Source organism: Uloborus diversus, chromosome 1 (assembly GCF_026930045.1).
Source record: "Uloborus diversus isolate 005 chromosome 1, Udiv.v.3.1, whole genome shotgun sequence".
Taxonomy (NCBI): domain Eukaryota; kingdom Metazoa; phylum Arthropoda; class Arachnida; order Araneae; family Uloboridae; genus Uloborus; species Uloborus diversus.
This window is the reverse complement of record NC_072731.1, coordinates 32,068,150-32,087,835: the sequence shown is the minus strand read 5'-3', so window position 1 is coordinate 32,087,835 and position 19,686 is coordinate 32,068,150. Positions and strand designations below refer to the sequence as shown.

General features: G+C 34.8%; 1 protein-coding gene across 2 annotated transcripts in view; it reads right to left on the bottom strand.

Moving 5' to 3' along the window:
- Positions 1–7,455, bottom strand: part of LOC129234531 (uncharacterized transmembrane protein DDB_G0289901-like) — a 224,433-nt gene extending 216,978 nt beyond the window's left edge. For both annotated transcript variants that reach the window (XM_054868543.1, XM_054868544.1), the window contains exon 1: positions 7,380–7,455. In XM_054868543.1, the coding sequence (XP_054724518.1) occupies positions 7,380–7,440 (61 nt within the window). In that variant the 5' untranslated portion in view covers positions 7,441–7,455. The remainder of the gene's footprint in view (positions 1–7,379) is intronic.
- Positions 7,456–19,686: the final 12,231 nt, after the last annotated feature.

The following is a 19,686-nucleotide window of genomic DNA, read 5'->3' as shown; positions in this document are numbered from 1 at the left end:
GAGATAATTTTCAAAGTTCTCTCAAGTAATGCATATTTCGCTCATCCTGAACAGCTACTGTTGACAATGTTGTTTGACTCAAGAAAATACATTCGGGAATTAGCTGTTAGGCGCATTCTGAACTCTAGAAATAAGAAGACGAAGAGCTCGGATAGTGCACGATTTTTTGAGCGTCCTAAACTCAATTTTGAAGCCGTTGATTATGTTGATTTAGTTGATTGGGCAAACTGTGTTGTAACAGAACCACCTCTTACAATGCATCTAAAAGACCAACAATGGAAAGAAATGTGCAAGGAACATTCTACAGAGTTTACTTTCGAGAAATTTCCCTGTCACACGCAAGCTGTGAAACGTTGTGTGAAACTAATAACAGAAGCTGCAATAAAAGTTCGTGGTGAAACTGCACGAGATAGATACATTCGTGCTAAACTTCAAGCTAGGAAAGAACTTCCATCTTTGATAACAAGAGACAATATTATTCCAAAAAAATAATATTCATTATGCATGAGGTATTATAAATCAAATTTGAAGATTTCTTTTTTAAAATTTTATTATCTATATATGTAGTTCTCGAAAATGTATGATACTATTGCGTGATAATAATTACTATGACTAATGGCGCTATTTAATTAATTAGTCTATGATTTAATTTTGAAAAATAATTTTCACATTGGTTTTTAAGGAAATTCAATATTTTTTCATTTTTCTCCAATTTTTGATGTCGGAAAGGAGCGGTTAAATGCTCATTAAAATCAATGAAACATTTTATGGGCTCGAACTGGCTCATTATATAACATTTTCGGTGCATTCCAGCAAAATATTTGAAATTTAGTTTTTTAAAAAAAATTCGACAAAAATTCATTTATCTCTTTTTTTTCGGTTTTTCAGTGTCAAATAGCGCCGGCTAGATATTTTTTAATATCCAAGAAATTTTTTGTGAGTGCTAACTAGCTCACTACGCAACTTTTGCGCGCTATCCAAAAATTGATTTCGAAAAAAAAATTTTTTCGGCTTATTTCGGCCCACCCTAATGTATAGTGCTGTCTTTCTTCACTTCGTCAGTCCACTGATTCATACTTCATATACGTAATTCTGCAAATCTTTGTCCGATTCCTTGGTAAAAAAATTGTCCATAAATGATATTACATATTTTTTCAGCATTTTTAACCCTTTTCCTCCTTTGTCACAGATTACGTTTTATAAACAACCTTTCATAAATATATTCTTATTAAAAAATTCTTGATGTCACACATCGTTTTACTCTTCCCCTGTCAAAAAGTCACAATTTCATAACCCCCCTCCCGCTGGAATCGTGACATCATTGGTGTTGTAGTAATCCACAAATACTTTTTCATTGTCAATCAGGATTGTCGAATTCATTGAGGGAAGATGGAGTGTGCGACCCTTTGGAGTTTGTTCAAAATTTGTGAATGGCAGAGGAGGGAGGCCCAAAGCGGGTAAGTTGATCAAACCGGGTAGACCTTTGTATGCCCCCCCCCCCCCATTATGGTGCGTAAGCGGCGATGCATACGTATGTCGTGTTTACATGAACAGCCCCCAGTTTTAATCAGTCCCAGCGAAGCAGCAGTGAAGCGGCATGGCGCAACCAGGTTAAAATTAATATTAAAAAAAATGATACATTTCCAAAAAAAAAAAAGACATTTTCTAACTTGTGATTAGTCGAAGACCAGCTTATTTTTTTTATTGTCAATAATATTACGTTATTCTGACAGATACACTTCAAACTACGATAGTCATTTCGTTTGTTTCTTTTTACTTCCTTTCACAAAAAAGGAAGTATTGTATTGCGAAAAAAGTTCACTCAAAAATCGACCTTAATTTCCATTTTACTCACCCCCGAATGAACGTTGATTTTTTTTTCGACTCGACCACACGTGGATAAGTGCCTAAGAACGTATAGACACGCGAAATAACATTTTCACGATTCCCGAGTTAATTACAACGAGTTTTCTTGTGACGTCTGTGTATGTATGTATGTAGGTATGTGCGGATGTGCGTATGTATGTCGCATAACTCAAGAACGGTATGTCCTAGAAAGTTGAAATTTGGTACGTAGACTCCTAGTGAGGTCTAGTTGCGCACCTCCCCTTTTGGTTGCATTCGGGTGTTTCTAAAAGGGTCTTTTGTTCCTTTTTGGGGGGAAATCATTGTTAATTTCGATGTAACTCAAGTGGTGTTAAAATTTGGCGGACACTTGGCGATATACCGCCAGTGTTTTTTTCGCCAAGTTTTGTCGCCAAGTTGGCGACAAATTTGGCGATTTTTTTAAAAAATCTGGTTGTAATTTGGTCACTGTTGGTGATATTTAGAAAGTAAACTATTGAATCACATTAAAACTTCCAGTAATGGGGAAATGACATTAAATTGGAGTAAAAGGAAGTCATGTGATGCACACATCAGCTCGTTTAAATTTAAGGTTATAATTATGGCAATAAAGAACGTGCCTTCGGGCAAAGCGGGTCGGGCAAATCCAGTATAGGATTTATTTATATATTTATTTATAATTTCTTGACTCGTGTGCTGACTTAGATTTTCTATTTCAATAGGATAAGTATATATTTAAAAAGTTGTTTTTTAGGATAGCAGTTAATTAGTTTATTAATTTAATCGGTTATTCTTTTATGTTTTAGAAAAAAATGTGCTGACTTTAAATTGGATAAGTACAACTTTTTTTGTAATGGAAGGTAGCTAGTCAATTATTTTAATCATTTATAACTTCATATTTGATTGATAAATGTACCAAATCACAATTAGTTTAGCACCCGCTTTGGGCTCCCTGGTAAGGCCAAGCGTGTTTTTCAAGTGTTTGTAAAGTTTGATAATACATAAGTATTGGTTTTGAAATAATAAAAAAATCACTTTTGCTTTTGAAGTTCAAGAACCATGCTACGAAATAAAACAGAAATTTTTGCGATAAAAACTAAAAACTCCAATTTTTGGGCGTTCTTCGAAAACCTACCCGCTTTGGGCCACCCTCCCCTAAGTGTTCCATTTTTTGCCATAAAGGTGCGTGTTTGGAATTCTATACCTTTTGATTGGTTGAATAAAATGTAATAAAGTAGCATATCAAATTGAAGGAAATTTAAAACTCTACAACTTTGTCACTGACAAGTTATATGCATACTGATCCTGAGAGGCACTAGAAGCAAATGTTTGACAAAAAGAGAGTTTTTTTGCGAAAATCATCGATTTTTCATAACATATACCCGGAAAATTATTGGAAATTTCACAAATATGTGTAGAAACAGTTTTATAGGAACTTTATTTAGCTTGAATTTTTATTTTGAACGCAATTTTTCCACCGTTTCCGACATGCATTCGAAAAACCCAAAATTTGCTTCCCCCTCCCTCCCACCTTTAGCTCACCCCTAGGGGCGGGGACTTTTAGTATGTTTACTTACTAAATACCCCTAGCAATATTCTGAAGTAAAAAATTATCGCATATTCCATGCACGCTACAATGTGTTCATTGACTGGACTAAACAACAACGCTACCACTCAAAAGATGTGTGAGCTAACATTCTACGAATTTGTGGCAAGAATATTAAATTTAGATTTTAAATCCGTTGCTAGTAAGTTTTTCTTATCTTTCGATATGTGTCACTTTCCTTGCCGGGGTGCGACATAATAACGGCAGGGGCGATACGTGAATACCAAACGAATCTAGCCTCCGGACCTAGAGCGATATGGAGGCAAGTGCAAATGCCTTAGCCAAAATTAGTCGGACGATTTTTTCAACTCGAAAATAGGGTAACACCCCCAGTAATTGGCAGGTCTCCAGTAATTGGCACTTACAACATAAATGTCATAAAATAAGATTCATATCCAATCTTTGAAAAGTAGAAGGCTATATATCAACTGAATGTACATTTACTTTGAAGATTATAACTTGAATTCATATTACTAAATGGTAGCAGTGCATGGAAAAGAGAAACAATTGTGGCCTGTGTCGAATCAGCCATTTTTGTTGCAAAAGCTTCTTCTCCGGCATCAGGGAAGCATGCACATCAATCAATTAAACTCAGACTTAAAATTCATTTTAAATTTTGGTTGTCAAAAGTTTTGTTTAGTTGAAAGGTGTTACTTTGAATGAGTAGAAGAAAATTTTTGTCTCTTTTTGGGTTTTTGAAGAAATGATGGATGCCATTTAGTAGTGCTTCAGTTTTGCTAGTCTCCAGTAATTGACACATATGCCTATAGTCCCTAATGTGTTGTTCAATGAGTCACTAGTTTGATTTCTGATACTTTTGCAGCAAAAATATTGTGTAGGTTCTACTATTGATTTAAATCCTCCGGGATCTACTGTTAAATTGAAAAAAAAAAAGCAAATATGTGTTGCCATCACAGTCATATATTATGACTGTAGAGAACTGTTTCATTTTTTCTTTCTTTTATTTTTTCTTGTGGTCCCTTTGAATCATCCGTTTAATGTTCCTTTTTATGTGAAAACAGCTGCTGCCCGCCTTGTCTAGTGGTCAGAGGAGTCTTACTACGATGAGGTTGTCCCGGGTTCGAATCCGGGCTTGGGCGTGGATGTACTTTCTCTCTCCTGTCGTTGTCCTTCCTTTGTGTGAATGTGTTGTTATGCTGTGTATGGGTGTGTATGGGGGCTTCTGTGTACTGTGGAAGTCAGACTTCACACCAAATTGCGGTACAGTTGGAAAAGTAAAGCAGCGCACCCCAAATTGCCAGCCTAGCATGCATAAAACAACAACATGTGAAAACATCTATAATTCTTAAAATCGAAACTGCATGCCGGCTGATGAAACAGCAATAATCACGATATTTTTTTTTCATGTAACATTCTAAATTTTTATTTCTCTAAAATACGTTCTTAACGTTGAGATGTGTAATTTAACATTAATTTATGTAAAATTATCAACTCTAAATTATCGTTAGTTATGTTTCTTACGATGATCTAATTTGTATGTAATTTAAAAGTGAAAAATAAAAGGATTTCCCAGTTTTATTAACATGTGCCAATCACTGGACCACATGGTGTCATACACTGGGGTATCAGGTGCCAATTACTGGTGATTTTGGTAACTTTTTATACAAACATTTTTATAAGGATATCTATTCAAATATTTTTGCTTTTTGTGAACTGAATAGGTGCACAGATGTGCATTCTTTGATACAAAAATATTTACAAGTAAATATTTCTTTTCCAAGAAATGAAAACAGAGGTAAGTTTAAGGACAAACTCGTAAAGTGCCAATTACTGGGGTTGTTACCCTATGCGCATAGACGCTATTTCTGCCTGTGTCGCATCTCTAAGTATAAAGGGTCTCGACGTTCACTCTGTCGTCCACATCTGTACCCCACATACCATGTTGCAATTGTGAGGGACCCTCACGACATACGGGCTCAAAAAGAGAGTCCAAAACGGCTTAAGAAACATTACATACGTAATTCTGTTCATCTCGAAGGGACCCCCGAAATATTAAGACGGGCCAGTAAACGTGTAAATCCATCACTGACAAAGCGTCGAAAGTCAAAATAAATAAATAACTAGTACGTTGTAACCACACGAAACTCTTGTCGATATAGGCTACAGCATCCTACTACAGCAAAGAATTTCATATCTGTTTCAGAGAAGTCTCGATTCAAAACTTTCATTAGAATTACTTTAAATATTACTGTTTTATGGCGAACAGTTTTTATGGAACTCATTGAAAAAATGATTTAAATATTTAATATCCTCATAAATATATATAGTAGCGAATTCACTAATCGAATAACGCTCTGACGTCTCCCATATGCCAAAAATATTGTCCAGTATCTGATCAGTATTCTGAAACAATAGCTAAAATCGCAAATTATGTATGCCATAATTTTTAATATTTTAAGCCGATTTCTGGAAACAAAATAAGCCTCGCTCATCTAAAGAATTATATGCTTAACAAATAAATAAATAAACAAATAAAGTAGCAGCATTTTTTGAACAAAGTTGCTAATATATTTTTTTTAATTAAAAAAAATCTTTAACCGCTTTCAAAAAGAAAAAAATAGAATTAAAACTAATGAGCTCATTAAAACAAATAAAAAAAAACGTTTGTTTTTCCCCTGTTTCCAAAAAATAATTTTAAAAATGAACTAATATAATTTTAAAAATAAATAAAAACAATAAAATGTCAACTTAAGAAATAGTTTTCATTGTCGAAAAAAAAATCGTCTGCGCATTTTTTTTTTTTTTTTTTTTTTTTTTTGTTGCAGAAACATAAAGCACTCGGAATTTCTCCGCCAAAAACTGAATACATAAAGTAAAACTTTAGAGTGAAAATTAAAACAAATGATATTAACAATAATTAATTCACACTTAAAACCATGGCTGCGGTGTCGGAGTCAATCTCATTTTAGGGCAAAAGAGTCAGATTCGGGGGCCGAAGGTTTTTAATTGAAAGACAATGGGTTGGAATCTCATTTTTTCCTAAAACCGCAACTCTGCTGATGTTTGTGGAGTCGGAGTCGGACTTATTTTGGCATAAAGGAGTTGGAGTCGAACTTCCAAGAGTCGGAGTCAGTAATTTTTCCTCCGTGTATAAGTTTTTGCCAAAGCTACGAAGTCAGAGACGAAATCGGGGAGTCGGAGTCCGTTTAATTTTTGGACACAGGAGTCAGAGTCGGAATCAGGTGCCCCAAATGATCGGAGTCGGAGTCATGGGTTGATCATCAAGAGCTGTTACCAACAAAATTTATTTGTAGTGAATCCGTCTTCAAGTTCGGAATCTCTATTGACTTTCAGTTTCCCCATAGGGGCTAATGTTAAGGGATTTGAACTGTTCAAAATTGAACGGAAAATTGTTCTAATCAAAAAATGATATATAGGAATGAGGTGTCCTCGCTGAGATCACTGGAAAAAAAAAAAAAAACGTTCGAACCCAGACATTTTTCCCCATTTCAATACCCTACTTTCCATTTTTTAATTTTTCGTTATTTATTTCATTTATTTATTTATTTTCTTTTTTTTGAACTCTTTTTCGTTTTCGCGATATTTTTAAGATGCATTAAGCCTTCTTTCATGCATTTTTCTTCCATTTCTGACCCTTACTGGGAAGTAGGCTAAAAAAGCATGAAAACGGTATGAACTGCCTCCTTTTTGAGGTCAGTTAGAAAGTAAAAACCAAAATTTTAAGTTCCTAGATTCAAGTACATGTGTACATGAACAAGTATCACATCCGTAAGAAAGGCTTGAGTGAACTTTGAAATATCAGAAAACATTAAAGAGAGTTTAATCAAAGCACCAGAAAAAATCACAGCAATATGGGATTCCATCAGGGATTTTCTCTATACATGAGCTATATAATTGAATTAACAACGTCTGTATAGAAACAATAGAGATGCAAGTACTGTCTTACCTATTGATATCAGAGCACATAGGGTGGCCAATGAGACCAATAAAACTGGAAGTACTGTCATTGTAGTTGATGAATGAAGTAAAATCTTCCTTTTTCTAAAGATCTACCTTTTTATTCTTCAAGATAACAGAAGTAATCTCTACATCACGGAGACGTATCTGGTCAAATAATCAACTTAGCCCTTGCTGTTTTTATCTCCAGCTAAACGTGACCTACTGGCATATAGTGTTTGCAACGGTGAAATAAGTAAAACAATATTTTGATCTTAAAGTCAACACAGCTATTGAAAATACTTGATCGCAGTTCCAGATTGAATCAGCAATTCTTTTGTCAGCAAATGATTTCATAGTTTTGTAGTTTCAGAACGTGTTATATCATCAATTCAGCCTGTACAGAAAGCATTAATAAATTAAGTGCTGTAGAAAATTCGCGAAATCTTTGAAGAAAAACTTCTTTCACGTAGAAAAATCTGAGCTATGCCAACGAGTAACTGATAAAGTAAAAAAATCTTTTAATGGTACGGCTGATAGAAAAAATGGTTTTAAAGTATTTTTGAATTTTTAAATCATGCATCCAAAGCGTTCTATCTTTCATCTTCTGCTAACATTTTAAAGCTAAAAACATAATCATTATGCAAACTAGTGTTACTTCTTTTAATGTAGAAACCCTAAAATTGTTTGCAGATGAATAAATATGTATCAGATCTTTTACCCGGAAGCAGTCTTTGGCGGCTGCTTTGGATATACTAACAGACTTTGAAAGTTCATGACTACAGCGTGACAAGAGGAAAGTAACGACCAAATAAAGATTCTCATTTTTAAGACTAGCTGCGTTGCATTGTCTACCTCGAAAATTAAGTCGCGTCAAGTGAAATATATTCAACGATCAAGTTTAGATAAAATAAAAAAACACAGTTATTTATTAAAAAAAAAAAAAAATACTTAGCTCTTCTTATAATGCACTCAAAAGTACAAAATAACTTTTCTGTGTCAAAAAGACGTTTTAGTATTCCTGTAGCGTTCAATTGCTCCAAGAAAACCACAAACGACACCACAAACAAAACAAAGTGCTACTTAAGTCATGTAGAGAATTTCTTATCATTATCTAGCTTTCAATCATAAATTTGAGCGTTGAAACATGCATATTTTTCTTAATGGGAAAGTTTGGTTTAAAATGACTTGAACCTCATTTTTCTTTGTTTCTGGTGTCATTTTCTTGGAATAATTGAAAACTACAGGAATGCTTAAATTATCCTTTTTGACCCAGAAAAGTTATTTTGTCCTTTTGAGTGCATTATAAAAAGTGCTTAGTATTTAAAAAAAAATCTGTTATTCTATTCTTTTTAGTGTAAATGTATTTCAGAAAAGAATAATGCTACCATCACGAAACTTCACCTTTTTCTTTCATATAAATGCTCCTTACTAAAAAAAAACCCTATATACATGTCTAAAACTTTAAGCAATTGGCACTAAATTAATTTTTATGTCTCCCTAGAATTTATTTGTATGCTTATTTAATTAGAACCGTTTAAATACTAAAGGTTTCCCAAACAAATTTATGTTTCACAAAATACAAGTTTCTCGTGATAAGGATTCTAATATGTCTCTCTACTTAACCCCGTTATCAATTACTGTCATAGATGAGGATAACAATTCTACGAGAGCAATGATAGTGAATAAATTTTATGCTTACTTCAGTCAAGCCATCATTCAAAATTTTCATTATGATTACTATTAATATTACTGATGTAAGGAAACGAATTTTTGTAACAATAGGTTTTATATTTAATCATTAATTTCAATATAATAATTTTGTTAGTTTTGCAAACAATCAGCTATTTTAATGATTAGTGGGAATAAAATATTAAGCTCTCTTAATTAAAGTACGGCTTAATTAGTAGTATCAAATGTGTGTTAAAAAAAAGTATTTAGTAAATTTGAGGATATACTGACAATTTATAATTTTGGTAGAATGCATATTATTGATGTATTTCCCCTCCATCAGTTATTTTCACCTCAGAAATAATGACATTGATAAGGTCTGTCACGGAGGTGAGATTCACGAAGGTGAGGATCTTTCCATTAATATAGGCCTAATAGATACATTTTTTCATATTTTTTTTTCTTCGTTGCTACAATCTGCACATGTTAAGCATATGAAAACATGGTCACTTCTTTTTTTTTACATTAATTTACATCCCTGAAAATTAAGTTCACGGAGGTGATAAGTCAGAGTAACCACACTATGTTCTTAAAGCAAAATAAGTTTTTAACGCAAAATCTATCTTCTTGTTTTTCGACAAAAATCTCACAACTTCAACTATGGCTGAAAATAAACAAGGGGGCTCCCTTGCATCATGGAAAATAAAATTTGATGTCATTACTGCCACGAGTTAACGAGGAATGGCATTTTTAACCGACTTCAAAAAAGGAGGTTATGATTTCGGCTTGCGGCTTTTTATGTGTGTTTTCGTATTACTTCAAGAATACCGGACCGATTTGAAAAATGCTTTTTTTGTTTGGAAGGCTATGCTTCCCAGATGGTCCTATGTTAATTTTGTCTGGATCTGTTGAGGGGTCTCGGAGAAATCTACGAAACTTTAAATTTCACACGTTGTGGCTACGTAGACCAGCTTTCGTCACTGAGCGAAACGTCACAGGAGGTCACATGGTTTTGGCGTGAACGGTGCATTTTTTCGACGGAGGTATGTTACTTTGAACAATACGTATATAATATTCTCGCATCGGGGTTTGATTTTCACGGCGGCGCCTGCTAATTTTAATTTTGTCTTACTAATGTATTTCTTACTCATGTAGCAAATCAGTAAATTAAATGCATTTCGCTTCGAAAATAGTTGAATTAATTAATTTATTATAATTTTTTTTGGTAATAAATAACTTCATTTAGTCATCAAAGTTTTTTTTTTTTTTAATATTTCAGTTTTGAAATATATTTAGTGTTAAATTCAGATGAGTAAATCAGTAAAGTAAATGCATTTTGCTACGAAAATAGTTAAATTAATTTATTTATTATAATTTTTTTTTGCTAATAAATGACTTCATTTAGTCATCAAAGTTTTTTTCTTTTAATATTTCAGTTTTGAAATATATTTAGTGCTAAATTCAAGGGGTATTTAAGACAAAAATCCCCCGCCCCTACCTCGAAGATTAAAGTAATGTTCCTTAATAAATATATCGTAACTGGCGTCCGATTTCTGAAGTTTGACTAGTATTCTAGATTTAATATTTCATGACGCCGTCAGCTTAATTTACAGTTAGGGTAATATTAATTTACAGACTTAGTTGGAATTTTTTAAAGTACACTGGTGTCCAAAAGTTAAGCATAATTCATAAAATGCGAGAAAAATCTGTAAATTTTCGTAAAATTATAGAAAGTTACTTATGGAGATTCATTGGTTGAAGAAGAAACAATATGTTTATGCGAAATAGTATAGTCGATGATGTCATGCGCGAATTAGGTGCGCGTTTCGGAATGTGGATAAAACAGCTCGCACGCTTTAGAGAGTTCAGGCGCGTTTCATGCAATTGCTGTACCAAGAAACATTGGATCTGGTGAAACAGAACTAATAATGGCATAAAGACGCCAATTGGACATGTTTGCGAAAGGAAGAATCGTTGGAATGCTAGAATCTGGACGATCACAAACTGAAGTGTCTCGTATTCTTAATATGCCTCAGTGTGTAATCTCGAGACTGTGGCAGAGGTTTTCAAATACGGGAGATGTTACCCGCCGACCAGTACCAGGTCGACCAAGAGTCACAACCGCAAGCCGAGATCGTTTTCTGGCAATTTCTGCACGACGTCATAGGGACAGCTGTGCCAGAGAACTGGGTTCGGCGCTCAGTGTCGTCACAGGAATAACAATTTCGAGGCAAAATGTTTGCAGGAGACTCAATCATATCGGTCTGTATGCCAGAAGACCAGCAGTTTGCATTCCTCTCACATCAGCGCATTAACGCGCTCGTTTAAACTGGAGCTTGCAACATCGGCATTGGAGTCTGGGACAGTGGGCTAATGTGATGTTCAGTGATGAGTCCCGCTTTACTCTATAGAGTGATTCTCGTCAGGTAACAATCTGGAGAGCAAAGGGGACTCGTTTCCAAACGCAAAACATAAGAGAAAGACATCACTTTGCGTCAGCAGGAGTAATGGTGTGGGCGGGTATTATGTTGGATGGCCGCACCGACCTCCATATTTTTGAGACAGGCTCAGTCACTGGTCAAAGATACAGAGACGAGGTTCTTGAGCCTTATGTTCGCTTGTTTCGAGGTGCTGTTGGTCCTGAGTTCATATTCATGGACGATAACGCGCCATGTCACCGAACAGCTGTGGTCGATGACTTTCTCGAATCAGAAAATATCCAGCGAATGACGTGGCCTGCGAACTCCCCTGATCTGAACCCTATCGAGCATGTCTGGGATAAGCTCGGGAGACAACTTGCAGCCCGTTCGCCCCCACCAAGCTCCGCTCCGGAGCTAAAAAGAGCTGTTTTAAAAAGGGTGTTTTGAGGGGTATTTTTCCTTTTTAGGGGGCTCTTCCTTTGGGGGAGTACCCTCCTCCCTAACTATTTCCCCTTAATCATTCGTAGGCATATCGCAATTTTTGAACAAAGACACTCTTCTGAAGCAAACAGGAAATTCATTTAGTATCATTGTTCTAGTAGTATTTTGATCTTCATATATACAACATCACAGTAGATATTCTGTTTCTACTGCGGTATTGAGCTATAACGGGGCCAAGTAAAGAGAAACGTGATTTTTTTCACGAGTTACGCGACACGTATTATTGTGAAATATAAAATACTTAGGAAAATCATTGACATTTAAATGGCTCAACTAGATTAACGCTCAAATAAATCCTGTAGAGGAACAAAGATCAGTTTTTAGTGCCAAGTAGTTAAAAATTTTTCTTTTTTTAACCGACTTCAAAAAGGACGTTCTCAATTCGTCTGAATCTTTTTATGTATGTCACCTGTAAACTCAAACACGCATAGACCAATTTGAAAAATTCTTTTTTTTCCCCTCGTTTGAAAAGGTATATACTTCCCAAGTGATCCCATGGTCATCGCATCAGTATCTGAAGCTGGAATCCTTGAAAAATCAAGAAAACTCTCTAAATTTATGGGCAAAGTCAAAGCGATTTAGGTTGTTTTTTAGTGACTTGTGAATTGTTTTCGGAAAGCATATTTTAATAAAGTCAAACTGATGATGATTTTTCTTTGTAAATAATTGCGCATTTGAAAAAGCATTTCTTCACAGTCTTCGAAAGTCTCCGAGACGCTGTGCTCTTTTTCTTTCTCTATTTTGTTCATCTTAGCTGTTTTCAGACTCATGTGCTTTCTCACTCGAGATGTACGTAAAGAGTGAACCATATACTCTACCCTACGTACTTATTTCGGGGGGGGGGGGGGGGGGGAGGGGAGGCACGGCAGTGCCCCCGCCAAGTCGAGGGCGAAGCAAACACTGCCGTACCATCCTTTACTGGAACCATTTCGCCGCATTTTCAGGCCCCTATTTAAGAATCTCTGGATGAAACCAGAACGCAGAAATTTTCGTCATCCGGTAAGCTAGAATCACATACTGAAAATCCAAAATTTCAAATCTGTAGGTCATTTAGTTCCGAAATTCAGCGAAAGCAAAATTTTGCATTTATGACACTCACTCACTCATGATCATCAGAATAGAACTAGTACTTCCAATAAACTCAGAGAGGTTAAATTTGGTACAGAGTTAGGGTTTAATGGCCACGTAAAGGAAAAACTATAAAAACTAGGCTAATCAAAGATCTGGAGTGACCCTAATTAGAAAACACAAGAGCCCCAACCAAACTATTTAGAGATCGACATACCGCCTTTACAAAAAATATTCAACTTAGTGGGCCGCTTCATTTGATGTCAAAAATCGAAAGTCTGAAGTATCTTATGAAGAACCCTCAGCTGGTCTCAGATTTATTAGAGATATGGTAATGCCCCCCTCTACAATTGGTACAAAAATTCGACTGTCATTGCAAAAGCCCAGTGTAGTAGGACACATCTAATTTAATCTAGCCTAACTTTAGTCTCCTCGAACATTACATAAATTAAATATTTCTACAAAATGAAGTGAAATCCCACCGAAAACATTCTGTAAAAAACTAGCCATGTCTCGATGGAGCTGCTTGTTTATCTCTAAAAATCTAGACAAATAATAATGAAATAATAATAAATAATTCAATAATAATGAACAAATAGTAATGAAATCTAGACAAAATCATGACAAGTCGAAGGTTCCTTACTGCGATTTCTTTATTATTAGAGTTAATGTTGTGTGACTTGGCCGTTAAAGGGTACACAAGGGTACAAAACCAGGTGCTCCATGACACCATTGCACCAATCTGTCGCCAGAACCGCTTCCCATTGACGATGGAAAATTGCCACTTGGAAAACGTGTAAACAAAATTGACTTGTAACCAGTAACGTATAAAGAATGTTTAACGGCCGTTAAAGGGTACACAAGGGTACAAAACCAGGTGCTCCATGACACCATTGCACCAATCTGTCGCCAGAACCGCTTCCCATTGACGATGGAAAATTGCCACTTGGAAAACGTGTAAACAAAATTGACTTGTAACCAGTAACGTATAAAGAATGTTTAACGGCCATTAAAGGGTACACAAGGGTACAAAACCAGGTGCTCCATGACACCATTGCACCAATCTGTCGCCAGAACCGCTTCCCATTGACGATGGAAAATTGCCACTTGGAAAACGTGTAAACAAAATTGACTTGTAACCAGTAACGTATAAAGAATGTTTAACGGCCGTTAAAGGGTACACAAGGGTACAAAACCAGGTGCACCATGACACCATTGCACCAATCTGTCGCCAGAACCGCTACCCATTGACGATGGAAAATTACCACTTGGAAAACGTGTAAACAAAATTGACTTGTACCCAGTAACGTATAAAGAATGTTTAACGGCCAAGTCACACAACATTACCTATAATAATAAAGAAATCGCAGTAAGGAACCTTAGACTTGTCATGACTTCGTCTAGATTTCATAACTTTTTAGAGATAAACAAGCAGCTCCATTGAGACTTGACTAGTTTTTTACAGAATGTTTTCGGTGGGATTATATTTACACCACTAAAAAGCAAAAAATAAATTATTTTCAAATAAAAAAAGAACCGACTTCAAAAAACAAAAAGGAACTGAAAAGTAAAAAATGATGGATCATACTTACATCCGATTTTTTTACCCAAACGTATAAATCAAATTTATTTTACAATTCCTGTACAAAAATCAACTAAACTAAACACCCAATTATAAATTAAACACTGACTTTTATTACCGTACGATGAATTATTTTAATACCTAACTAATTATATACAATCTCTTAATTTTTAATAACCTTTTGAAGTCGAGGCCTCCTAACGTAACTGATTAGGTTTAGATTTAAAGACCAATTTCGCGTTTAGTTAAATTAGTGTTCAACTCACGTGGGTTGTCAGTTACGTTAGGTAGTATTTATAGGAGGCCCCGACTTCAAAAGGTGATTAAAAATTAAGAGATCGTATATAATTAGTTAGGTATTAAAATAATTCATCGTACGGTAATAAAAATCAGTGTTTAATTTATAATTAAGTGTTTAATTTAGTTGATTTTTGTACAGGAATTGTAAAATAAATTTGATTTATACGTTTGGGTAAAAAATCGTATGTAAGTATAATCCATTACTTTTTCTTTTCAGTTCATTTTGGTTTTTTGAAGTCTGTTCTTTTTTTATTTGAAAATAATTTTGTGTTTAGGTAACGGAGGTGATCATTTATTGTGTGACATGACTTCTTGTCCTTCTAAAACGAACTAAAACACAATATTAAAAAAATAAATATACTTAAACAATTAGTATTTTAGACACTTGTGAAAGGAATAATACATAAATAAGTATATACTTTTAATTAAACAAGTTATTAAGCGACAAAAACAGTCACACAAGGTGTATGACATGCCACGGAGGTGAGAATTCACATGTTGTGAACCAAAAATATACTAAAATAAAAATTGTTATTAAAAAATTGTTGGCAGATTTAAATAGATATATTTTTGATGAAATTAAAAATCAGTGTTAAATGAATTGTTCCTTCAAGTTTTTACTGTAAAATGCGTGTGAGTGAAAAGTTACACTTTTTGAAGATTAACCCTTATGCTGATAACATACACGGATAAACTGCATATTTCAGAACCTTCTTGAAAAGAAAAGATATTTAAAGCTGCACACACTTACATCAGAAAAACCTTGCCACAGTTTAAAACCAGCTGTTTTCAAGATTTATGCATTTTTATGCTATACATATAACTCGTAGAATCTTAAGGGGAAAAAAAGTGTATTTGTGTACTCAACTTTGAACAGAATTCATTGTGTTTTCAGGAATGGAAAAAAAATTCTAGTCATCTCCCTTATTTCATGTAGCGGAGTTGCGAATAAAAATTGAGATGGTTTCTTCATATCACAGGTCCACCCTCTCCTCGGTTTCGTCGATTTTCTCATAATACGCGCTTTAGCCCAGCGATTCACAACCGATAGTCCCACTGACCGCACCGGTCCGCAGAAAAATTTGGCCGGTCATAGAGAATTTTGCTCGTTCATGTTAAAAAATTTCCATCTCGGAAAAAACGAGCTAATGTGTGCATCACATGACTTCCTTTTACACCAATTTCATGTTATTTCCCTAGTATTAACAATTTTAATGTGATTTAATAGAAAACTCTAAATATCACCAATAGTGGCCAGATTGAAACCAGATTAAAAAAAAAGAAAAAGAAATCGCCAAATTTGTCGCCCAATTGGCGACAAAACTTGGCGACCAAAAGACTGACGGCATATCGCCAAGTGTCCGCCAAATCATAACACCACTTGAGTTTGCATCGAAATTAACAATGATTTCTCCCCCAAAAAAAGGTGCAAAAGATCCCTTTAGAAATATCCGAATGCAACCAAAAAGGGAGGTGCACAACTAGACCCCACTAGGAGTCTAAGTAACAAATGTCAACTTTCTAGGACTTACCATTTTTGAGTTATGCGACATACATACACACATGCATTCGTACATACAGACGTCACGAGAAAACTTTGAACATTATTTAGGAATATACAAAAATCTGCATTATAATTTTCCCCGCCAAAATGTAAGTTTCAAACATTTTTTAACGAAACAAAAGTACTCAGAGCGTAGTACAAATTTTTGACAAGTTTCAGTTTAATAAAAAGCGAGCTGATGTGTGCATCACATGATTTCCTTTTACTCCAATTTAATGTCATTTCCCCATTATTGGCAATTTTATTGTGATTCAATTGTTTACTCTCTAAATATTGCCAAATTGAAACCAAATTTAAAATAAAAAATATAATTGAAAAAAAAAAAAAACATCGCCAAATTTGTCGCATAGTTGGCGACAAAACTTGGCGACCAAAAGACTGGCGATATATCGCCAAGTGTCCAACAAGTTATAATACCACTTGCGTTTACATTGAAATTAACAATGATTTCTCCTGAAAAAGGGGCAAAGGACCCCTTTAGGAACATCTGAATGCAACCAAAAGGTAAGGTGCACAACTAGGCCCCACTAGGAGTCTACGTACCAAATTTCAACTTTCTAACGACATACCGTTTTTGAGTTATGCGAGATACATACACACATACGCACATACATACGTACATACGGACGTCACGAGAAAATTCGTTGTAATTAACTCGAGGGTCGTCAAAATGGATATGTCAGGTATCTGTAGGTTCCTAGGCATATATCCACGTGTGGTCGGGTCGAAAAAAAACCTCAACATTCATTCAGGGGTGAAAAAAATGGAAATTAAGGCCGATTTTTGAGTGAAAATGTTTTTGCGAATACAATACTTCCTTTTTTGTAAAAGGAAGTAAAAAATAGATAGATGAACATGATAGCTTCCTAGGGCTCGCCGACATGCTTACATTTCTGCTTTTTTTTTTTTTTTTTTGTAAAAGTATTTATTATGGAAATTATCGTGGAAATTAAAGCTAAAAAGATAAAATACGTGAGCCGCCAAAATATGTTTTAAATAGAAAAAAAAAAAAAAGAGTACAGTGAGCGAGATTTCAAGTATTTTAAGGATCAGCCACACAAGCAGTTCTATGTGCTTGAATGTAGAAAACGAAGGTAAGCCAAAATTTTAGCAAGATATTCAGAAAGCATGTTATTTAGGATAAATTAAGTGAAAACGAAAGACCTAAAGTATCTGTGAAAGTACAGTGCCGGATCTTTGATTTTTCCGAAACGGGGCAAAAACTTGAAACTGCCGCACTTACCCATATAACTTCAAAAAAAAAAACATATTCCTTCGGAACACATACACACAACACACACAGAAATATAGTGAATCCCCCTCCCCCTCCAGAAGTTTCCGATTGGGGCAACGGCCTCTTTGCTCCCCCTGGATCCTGTACGGGAAAGTAGCACATTAGTCCAAAATATCGAAACAATTTTAATAGAACCCAAACACTTGTTTTAAACAAAAAAAAAAAAAAAAAAAGAAAACAATAACTTAAATGGTTTTGGAAAGTGAACAAGTGGAGGTTTTTTCAACATTTTGATCAATAGTTTGAATGAAGAAGAAGAGAAAGGGAGGGAGGTCCTCGAATCTTATCACTTCACTTAAGCCCTCCTAAGGTGGAAGCAAAACTTTGAAACTTTGTTTTTGAAAAATTTACAAGGACGAGTTCACAAAACCTATCCCTTCTCCTATCATCTATCGTCATCAAAGATGGCCTACAACTACGTATTTAGGACTTCAGTTTTGAAAAGTTTCGAGAAGAGCACCTTCACCCCTTCATTATTGATAATCTAAATTTCAATTTTAAAACTTCAATTGAAAAAATTCCGGAGTTCCCCTAACCCTTCCTCTTTTTAATATCACCAGAGATCACCTAAAATTTCATTAATAAGGCATCAATAAAGGAACGATTTCTGGGAAGAGGCCACCGATTCCTTTATAAGTGACAACATTATTGATGACGATTTATATCCGTGTTTCCCTGGACATTTCAATTTTCCAAAACTAACCGAGGGACGGTCCCTGAACCTCTCCAATCCCTAATATCACTAGAGATGGTCTAAAAACTGCGTTTTAAAAGCTAGTTTATAATTTTCTCTCAGAGAGCAATCCCCCAATCCCTCGTTCCTGAAATAGTATCTTTCTCATTAACATCATAAAAGATCGTCTAAAATTTCTTAGGGATTGAATTTTGAAACATTTCCAGGGGAGATTTCACCAAAAACTCCTCCCCTCACGTCATTTAAAGTCGACTAAAATAACGTTTCTGGAGCTTCAATTTCGAAACATTGCAGATCCCCTTAATGTTATCAGCGATGGCGTTCCCCAATCGTGTTTTCGAACTTTCGATTCCGAAAAATTTCTGGAAGTAAGTCCCCGATCCACTTTTTAAAACTAAAACTGATCTCCACTTAACATAACTAAAGATCGTCTAAAACCGTGCTTTTATGGCTACAATTTTGGATATTATGCGCAAGTACATGTGTGTATACACGAGTACATACTTGTCGTGTAAACATGAGTAAACGCGTTTTTATATGAGTAGATACATGTACCTATACATCAGATAAATGTATGCGCGAGCCTACTCAAGATATACGTGTATACACGGGTATATAAGCATGTATACGTGATTATCAACAGGAGTGTATGTATATGTATACGTGTCTACACGATTATATACGTACATATCTGAGTATATGCGTGTACAGTAGACGTATATACGCATATATAATTGTACATACATTCCAGTGCATGTTTGTTCGTGTGTTCGTGTCGACTCACGTATATATATATATATATATATATATATATATATATATATATATATATATATATATATATATATATATATATATATATATATATATATATATATATATATATATATATATATATATATATATATATATACATATATATGGAAGCACGAGTATATACACTTATATACGTATATGCCTATAGAGTGAATGCAAGCTCTTGGGGCAAAAATCTAAGGGGTGTTAGAAGGGAGGATAAGAAGCAAAAAATTATAGGGAACCTTTGGTCGCCGACACGCTACATGCACACAAAGTCAGAAAATAATGGATGTAAAACAGGTCACAAATTTGTTGCACAAAGATAATTTTACCCAACATTTTAGTTTTTAAGAAATGTTAAGAACAGTTGTTAAAAGTTACGGCCTGTGGTAGCTCTAATACACGCAACAACAAATGCGCAGCGA